Below are 9,619 nucleotides of genomic sequence, written 5' to 3' on the forward strand. Positions count from 1 at the left end.
ACAGCACTTCAAAATAAAAACTGTGTGCTGGAAATTCACTGTACTTAAAATTAAAGTGTATTTTTTACAGACTTGACACAGTTGCGAGTCACTTGTGGTCCATTCAGAATGGTCCCACGTCCCACTTTTGGACCGCGATCTACCAAATCTATTCAGGGTTTTGCATGGCCAGCCAAGTTGGCAGCCCCTCTGCGACAGGCCAAACAGCATTGGAAAAACACTNTACAGCAGGAAACAGCACTTCAAAATAAGAACTATGTGCCGGAAATTCACTGTACTTGAAAATAAAGTGTATTTTTTACAGACTTGACACAGTTGCGAGTCACTTGTGGTCCATTCAGAATAGACCCACGTCCCACTTTTGGACCGCGATCTACCAAATCTATTCAGGGTTTTTGCATGGCCAGCCAAGTTGGCAGCCCCTCTGCGACAGGCCAAACAGCATTGGAAAAACACTGACTTTTATTGTGAAACTGCTTTATTCAGTATTTTACTGGTTTGAATCACCAGGTTTGTTTGTCTTGGAGATGAAGAGACCTCTGCTGATCATTCGGCTCCAAGTAGAAACCTCTTGAATGCTTGGATCTTAAGTTATTGAAGAAAAATGGTGAGCACACATTAGCAGGTTCTGGACTAGCAGCCCATCTGCAACAAGCCAAACAGTGTCACAGAAACACTGATTTGTGAGGTGAAACTGCTTTAGTCAGTGTTTTTACCGGTGTTAATCACCTGGTCTGTGTGTTTTGGAGAGGACCAGACCTCTGCTGATATTTTGGCTCATGTTAAAAACCCTCTGAACAATGAGCTAATGACGATGATAAACCAAATGCTGGTAAACAACACTGAAGGAATCCAAACCGGGAGTTCATGCTTAGCACATGGGAGAAGTTTCAGCTGGTTGCTAGATGCAACTAAATCCTACACCCTAAGACTAGGACACAAATGGAGAGAAACACAAGTCAACTGCAGACTATGCATTTGAATTCCTCCACTGTAAGTATATAGCATTAGCAAGGCTGCACTTAGGTTGCCTTGCACAAAAGTAGGATCCTTGTGATATCGCAAGGTCCGGCGAGAATTGTGGGATCACAAGATCATACGAAAATCAAGTTTATCAGGTTTTAAGTGATGTGTTTGTGTCCACATCCCCAATGGTTCGGACCAATCGGTGTCCTGTGAGGAGCTACTGGCAGCTATGTGCATGGTTCAGGTGTGTGATGAAGGTGAAGAAGCTGTTCAAAAAGGTTAGCATAGATGCTGGTTATAGCAGAACTGGAGAGTATTTTTTTATTGAAGGGAGGGCAAAGAATGGCACAGAAGGCTTTTCTGATGGAGATGTTTTCACTCTTGTCCCAACTGGCTCATGATAGACAGATGATTCATCCAATCACCTGCCAAGTATTTTTTAAGTGTCTTTTCCAAACAGTTTCAAATGACAGCCCCTCAGATGGTTCTGTGTTACAAACCAACTACAATACTTTATCAAATATTAAAACACTAAAAAATAACAGTTGTGCTCATTTATTCACTATATCCAAACAATAAAAAATGACACTAATCCCATTCAGGCTTTCAGAAACCTCCCTCACCTCAGCAAAGAGTCATCTGGCTGGAAGTACAGCCGTCCGTGTGACCACAAGAAACAGAAAAAAAACTGTGATAAAATTACTCCCCCAACACTGGATCAAACCCAGCAGGGAGGGGAGTGCCAACCACCTGATTAAGCAACATGGAGGAAATGAGGGAAGCAAAGGGGTCCATTTTCTTCAGGAGTGGGAAGGAAGAAAGAATGGGAGTGGATGTACGAGGGGGGTTGTAGGTGGGATAAGCTGTGTACATATGTGTGTGTGTGGGGGGAGGAGGGGTGTCGGAGGGTGTGCGGGGTTAAAGTCACAGATTTTAAATCAGTTCTTTGGCCTTTAACAGGCGCAACAGAAGCCCAGTATGAGAGAGCAGAACAAAGAGGGCAGCAGTGGCCTCGACCAATTAACATTCCTGCAGCCTTTATGAGCCGCCTGGTCCCGCCCCTTCACTCACACCTCGTAAAAGTCACAAACATCAATTCTTGCAAACCATAACTGTCATTATAATCCCATTAAAAACAACCCACTGAGCAATTTACAGTGAACACCAGGGCCAAGTGTGCCAGCAGAGGGGAGGGATCACCTCCCCTGGAACGCAAACCGGACTAAACTAATGGGAAAGTTTATTGGGAGTAATTTGACAAAATATGACATGATAGTGACTCCAAAAGTTCATCGTGCAAACTGAACAATTGAAAATGAGGTTAAATCTCTTCTTCTCCAACTTTAAATCTAATATGTCTTGGGAAACATCTAGCCTACCAAATAGAACAGATGTTGTAGTCATTTAAAGCAACGTTGGTAATTTTTTGGCCACCAGAGGGCAGAAAAACACCAAAACAAGCTGACAAATACATAGTCACTTCATGTAAAGCTGTTAAACCTCCTTTTTGGTCTCCACCAACTCCAGAAATGTCTGGCTTTTTAGCTGCTAAACACTCCACCTCCAGATAGTAGTTAACTTTGTCTATCTGTTGCTGGAAGCAGATGCCTGTGGAAGTAGGAAGCTGAAACTCTTATGCTGATTTTAAAACCAAAACAATGTGCTAAAAGTGGCTAAAAGGGTGCTTTAAAGTTGTAAAATTAAAGTCTGTGATTTCAATATACATGCAACTGACCACACTTTAAACCTTTAACTTACTAAGTCGAAATTTTGGCTTCGTTGCATAATTTTTAATTTGGTGAGTGAACATTTTCACTTAATATTGTAATAATAATAATATAATAATACATTTTATTTAAAAAGCACTTTTCAAAGTTCTCAAAGTCACTTTACAGAGACAGTTCAAACACATCAAATAAAACAACAATTATCAGCAAAGACATCGAAGACAAAGAGGAATAGTAATGGGAGTGAAAAAACAAGGAAATAAGTAAATGAATAAAAGTAGCTAAACATTAAAAGCAGAACAGAACAGGTGAGTTTTGAGTAGTGATTTGAATGAAAATATTACAATGTTAACTTGTTACAAAATAATTAAGCATTACTTTACATGACATTAAATATAGTTTCTTTTTCAGTGTTTTCCCTAGTGGAAGTGAGCTGACCTGATTCTGAGGGATCCTGTAATGACCACCATGCCGAGTGGGGACGAAACAACAGGAGCAACTTAGAACACTGTCACTCACATTTAACAGCCCTGCAACAGTTAATTCGTCTTTGCAAAGTTAAAGTCATATCCTGTTCATTTCCGTCATCAGATTTGTTTGAGACATGATTCAGCTCATTCTTCAACACTTCTTGTGATTTACAAGGGGTGGACAAAATAACAGAAACATGGCGTCAAAATGACATAAACACTTAAGTGACTTAATTTGTAGCGCTTTATTTTACCTGTCATTAAGTACAAGTCATTAAGTAATACTTAAGAACTAAGTCATTTGATACCAACTCTGGGAAAACAGGAATTTCCAAAAAGTAAAAATATTTATTATTGGAAATCTGACTTCCTGTTCATGTTGATTTGCTTTTTATTTTGCCTATGTCACCACTAAATCATAATACAAAGGAAGTTGCTGTGTCACTTAGCAGTGTGTGTCAGCTTTAATATAGGGTCCTCATTTTGTGTGGTTTCAAAGCACCATCAGGCAACTTAAAGAGGCAGAAAGAGGACAGATAGTCACTGTCTGGGCTACTGAAGCGCAGAAAAGTTAAATTTATTGTAAGGTGTTTTTTGTGATTATGCTGTTGAGATGAAGCTGCACATCAGAGGTCTGATCCACTGTGACCCGACATGGCCTCAACCTCCATAAAACTTAGCTCATTGTGAAGTGTGTGGCTCCCTCTAGCTGATGTTTAAGGGTCTACGCTAGTATTTAAAGTGGACTAAAGTTCATTTAAAGGCAGCTCACTGTACGTGTTTTGTGCAGTTTGCCCTTTGTGTCTTATACATTTGTTCAGTGCTCTATAAATCTTTATATTTTCACCATCTTACAATGTGCTGCATTAATATACAAAAAGTAACAGCAAAATGCATTCATTTAATTGATTTTATTGACAATAAATCAATAATTTATGACAGTTTTTAAACATGACATTTGCAGACATGAATTAAAAACAAACAAAACAATATTAAAAAAGTAAATGTGCACATATACTACAATTAAAAATATACAACTATCAATTGTTGTATCCTGTATGGCTATGGACCAATTTAAGTTTTCTTGCTAAACTGTGAAATGTCCCTTTAATAAATTGTAATATTGCCAGATATTATTATCATTAGTAGTAGTAGTAGTAGTAGTAGTAGTAGTAGAATAATAATAATATAAATCTGTAAAGCAGGTTGCTTGATAAAAACCCATGTTGTGTGTGATTACAGAACCAAAAGTTAAACAAAATACAAGAAAATTACATTTAAACTTTTAAAATAGAAGAATCCTTAAGTCATTAGTTAATAGATGCTCATGAAGGGCAGCCTGTACATCAGTGGAAAGTTACTGCTGCATGTAACCAGCAGTAACTTACAGTTTTTCAGTCGCTTTTTCAATCGCTTGTCTTGGCTTCAGCCGACAGCGTAGTTCTGACATGGTGGTAGAAGCCGAAGCAGGTTGTTTCGTACGTGACAGCCCCCGATGGTGGTGATGAGTTAGGCGATGGGGTCATGTGTTCTTGGCACTGACTAGAACGACTTTGATGTTTCTTCTCCTCATCTCTCTGGCCATCTGACACCAGCTGCAGGACGTACAGCAGGTCGCAAACACACAGTCCCTACACATGGTATCCTATAGGCGAAATACAGTAATGTTGAAGACACTGAGACACATCAGTCTGACCATGATCCATGATAGCAAAGGTTACCATAGCTCTTAAGACCCGAGCTATAATCTTTCCACAACTCTAACCAATTAGAAACATCATTCCACAAGATCAAGATCTTTATAATCGCTATTTGTGCCCATAGAAAAATAACTTTGTTGTAAATAAACACAAAATTTTTGAGGACTGCAAAATATTTATTTTAACTATTTGTTGAGTGAATTATCTACCTTTGTCTCCATAAGATTACACTCTAGTTAATATAGGTAGAAGATTACAGATTTGGAATTTAAGGCAACCAGGGCATGACCCTCTCCACCATATGACACTGACAGCAACAACAAACAGAGTTTTGGCCTTACTTTGATGCCGTAGCGCTGCCGCATGGAGACCCTCATGGCCATGGTGATGGGAGGGATGCAGCCGAAGATGTCCAGCAGAGGGAGACAGAGACACTGGCCGTACTTTTTGGTAGTCTTACAGGCAAAGCAGGGACAGCACCAGAAAGCGAAACAACCTGAACAAGGAAAAAAACACACACACAGAAGAGCAACAGATGAACGCACTGACACTGCCAAAAGACACACCTACAAACTCTCTGAGACAAAGAAATCCACACAAATAAAGATATGAGGAAGTAAATGAATTATCACGTCTTCCTCTTTCTTAGTCTTAGGTTTGGTATAAAACTATTTATCTAACAATCAGATTAGTTGGTATATATTCATGTAACAGTCAAGATTTGACTCTTTATCATCATTAATTGATTGTAATATTGTCCGACATTTTTAAGTTGTGCTGTGGTTGACTTATTTTCTTTTTTTGTGACTTACAGATTGAATCATTAAGGAAACAGGAAACAACTAAATGACACTGCAGTGTAATCCCCTGTTCCTGCTAATGACAAACTATGAGTGTTTTCAATGGATTAGAACACTCCAGAGAATCAGGGAACAAAAGTTCCCCCTGTAAGTGAGCAAACAATGTCCTTTTGTCACAGAGGCATAACATGACCATGATTGCACACAAGGTAAACAAACAACTCTGAGTTGACCAAAGCTACTTATACCTCCTGTCCTAAAAAGTAACATGACAAATATGTGAAATCTGATTAAAAAATATTTGATTTTATAAACATATTTACAAGTTTATCACTTAGAGATTGTGCTGGTGTGAATATGACTCTGACGCACAGACACTTACACTCAGGCACGTTATCACAGCAGTCACATATCCCTGATCCCCACTCATCGGATTCTCGAGCCTCCATCACAGGCTGAGGCTGCCTGATGACCATCTTGGAAGTCATGATGGCTTCTGAAGGAGAAACCAGGATCTCAGTTCACATTGCACATGTTTATTATTATGATACAAGCATAGACAAAGTGCCAACAAAAAAATCCTAGGAGCTGGCAGTACCCCTGATACAACATTGAAACAGATATTGGGGAGGATACCTCTCCCGTGCTCTCATGGCACTTGTTTGAAACGCATCAGTTTTAGAAATAAAACGTTAAACTGAGGACTTAGTGTTGAGATTCTTTGTGTTTTTGCCATGAGTATATACCAGTTCACAGGTGCACTTGTCCTGCATTTGGTCAAGTGACTGTGACTCAAGAGGTACGACAGGTCTTCTGCAAATTACAGGGTTGGTGGTGCACATGTCAAAAGACACTGAACCCAAATTGTTTCTGATAGAAGCATTTCTGTTTGTGAATGGGACACTGATTGTAAGGTGCTTCGGAAAAACCAATCATAAACACAATGTTTCCAGATGGCAACAAAAGTCCCCAAGAAGAAGTGATTTTAACCCAATCCATGATTATTCGTTGACTCTGCAGAGTCATTTTCATTCCTAAACCAAACCAAACCTTTAACATAGCGTCGTCCGATCAGAAAACACTTTTACTTTTGGTTTTGGAAGGCATCGATTAATGATGTCGTCCTGCTGACGGATCAGAAAACACTTCTAAGTGTCGTTCTGGAGGATAACTACAAACAGTGCACTTTGGCGAGCTTGCATTACTTGACTGTGAGTTCCAACAAGTCTTTTAAATCATGACAAACTAAACGAGTATGTCAAACCTCTCTTTTCATTGGTTCAGAAAATCTTGATTTTCTCTGGCCATTTGAAAAGACAAAACACTGCAAAGTTGACTGTTATTTGTACATTACACAGAAGCCAAAGACAAAATAAAAACAACGCTCCAGATCAATAGTCTTCCCTTTACTGATTCACAGATTTTGGCGGGCGTTCTGCAAGGACTGTCACTGTGGACTCACTTTATGAAGAGCAACGCCAACTTCAGGCCCTAAAATTCTGTCGTTTGATTTGTCAAGTTCATCAGTTGTCAAATTAATGGAGTATACATACATGTGTATTCTACTTTCAAAATGAAACTTTAAATTTTTCAGCCAATACTTATTGAAATGAAGAATATGTGAATGTAGTAATGACAGAGCATATCTTAGAAATGTCCCCTTCAACAAGGTCAAGTCAGTTCTTGTAAGCCGTGTCAAACACATTAGACTTAATCATGAGGATTGAAATAATAAAAAATCTAATAACACGTCATGGCAAATTGCTTTAAAGCAAAGTTTACAATGTGTTTCACAAAAAAAGCATAAAATGATTACATGAGAGAAAAACTTGACGACACAAGTACTATATAGTCAGGTTAAGAATATTAAAAAGCAAATTTCTGTATCAAAATTGAAGTCTGCTCCTAAAGAGCACAGTTAATGTCTCACCTGTGTATTTGTGTGATAAAAGAGCTCTGAGTCGGACGTGTGTTCACAGCAGATTTCTTCACTGAGAAGCTGTCATTTGTCAGTCTGTTCAGAAATACCTGCAGACAACAGAACACCTGAGGGAACAAACCAGACAAACCAGTCTGTCCTGCGCTGCTTGAACATCACTTTGCTTTTATTTATTGTATCCAGCAGAGGATCAAAACGAGGGTGAGGCATTACATAATCAATGCCAAACACAGGTCATGATGTGGTTCACCTGAAACACAAACGTCTGGATGTAAACTTCCTGTTTCTTTATTTAAATGGATATCAAAATGCCAACATGCATTTAGATCAATGTGAAGTTTGTCTTACTGTGGTCAACATTATCAGTCAATGTTACACAGCAGCTTTTATGGTAAACCTTGAAAAGAATGTGTATTATTGCAGTGTTCAGCCTTTATTGCAAAATTATAAGTAACAGAGACAAACAACAATGAAACAGGCTTAAACACGGCAGCCAAGTGTAAGAGATTGATTGATCTGAACCTGATGTTATCGTGTGATCTGCATCTGGGCAAATTATCTATTTAACAACCTCCTATTTATGGGCCTTTGTATTTACACCTGCGTCCATGATGCATGACGTGTTAAGATCTCAATATGTAAAACAGTTAGGCCAGTTCGGCCACATGTGTTCTAGCTGATCCAGTTATATCATGATCACAGTGTGCTTACATTTGCACCTGGCATCCAGATGGGATACCCAGATACATATCACATGTTGATGCCAGGTGTACAAACGGGGTCAGAGAGTTTCACTACCGCTTTGACCACCCTCTCTTCCTATATGATTGATTGTATAAAGTGGCAGCTCTAGAAATACACCTTTTCTCTTTGGTTCTGAGAAACTGATGTGGATATTATACGGGATCCTTTTCATGAGATATAAGAAGATTTTCTCCTTTCTATCCCTGACATTCGATCCCAAGCTCTGGGCAAAGATACAAGCTGTTAAAATGGCACAAAGTCACAACACTGTGGAAGGAGTGTGAATCCTATCAGCCCTGGAGATGAAAGAATCTCCCGGCTAAAAGTTGGAGGTTGCTGGACTCATCCACCACCCCTCACTCCCACCTAACCAACAAAGCAACAGATTTCAACAACTTCGGAGTGAGACCAGGTTGGTATACTCTAGCATTGCTAGGGGGGCAACTGTTTCATGGCAGCTGTGTTGCTCAGAACCCAAGGAATAGTGTCAGGTGTCAAGTTGTTTGGATTAGTGGCTCTCGAGAAAGCTGCCAGCAGTGAGGGCCAAACAATCATAATGTTCTGAACAGGCATATTTTGAACTGGCGCTGCACAAGTAAAAGAAAACACAGTAAGATTTTTTCATACTAGCAGTATTATAGGTGATGGTCTGATTTTGACATTCTTCATCTACTGTTACAAGCTGACTGCAACATCATGGCTTCCAAAATGACCCATAATATCAATGCTTTTAAAACAACTCATACAAGTATTTTCTAATTTGCCAAGTTTATGATGAAAGTTTGGTTAGTTATAATCTGGAAATCCATCGGTAAAAAAAAAACAAAAAACCTTTTTTTTCTTCCTTTACCTCTGGAGGCACAGCCCAGAGTTTTTCGACCAACGGAAGTGCAGGGGCCTCGGCGATCGCTCACGCCCTTCACTTCCGGCGGTGACCCCAGGGAATCGCAAATTTACAAACTGGGTAGAAAACCAGCAGAGTTTAGCTATATATCACATTTTTCACATCACTATATCACCGTGTAGACTAATCTGATGTTTGTTAAGTCTATAAACATGATTGAACAAACGTTACTATTTCTGTGTGCACATTTTGTAATTAATAACATGGTTATCGTAGATTAGCTGGGCTAACCGTTAGCTGTTAACGTTAGCCGTTAGCGGTGTCTGTAATAACCATAGACTGTATAAAAATAAGGTAATAACTCCGTGAATAAAATATTTTTTCCAGCGGATATCTTAGTTACAACATGATTGAGCTAGCAAAGCAGTT

At 39.2% G+C, this 9,619-nt stretch overlaps 1 protein-coding gene across 1 annotated transcript; it reads right to left on the reverse strand.

The window, feature by feature from the left end:
• Positions 1-4,068: 4,068 nt before the first annotated feature.
• Positions 4,069-7,710, reverse strand: LOC126387813 (cornifelin homolog B-like). The gene is made up of 4 exons (XM_050040491.1): positions 7,594-7,710; positions 6,046-6,159; positions 5,205-5,359; positions 4,069-4,808 (listed from the first exon to the last, which is right to left on the reverse strand). Exons 2-4 carry the CDS (start codon positions 6,149-6,151, stop codon positions 4,686-4,688), a joined length of 384 nt encoding a protein of 127 aa, XP_049896448.1. The 5' UTR covers positions 6,152-6,159; positions 7,594-7,710; the 3' UTR covers positions 4,069-4,685.
• Between the last annotated feature and the right edge of the window lie 1,909 nt (positions 7,711-9,619).

Source organism: Epinephelus moara, chromosome 3 (genome assembly GCF_006386435.1).
Source record: "Epinephelus moara isolate mb chromosome 3, YSFRI_EMoa_1.0, whole genome shotgun sequence".
Taxonomy (NCBI): domain Eukaryota; kingdom Metazoa; phylum Chordata; class Actinopteri; order Perciformes; family Serranidae; genus Epinephelus; species Epinephelus moara.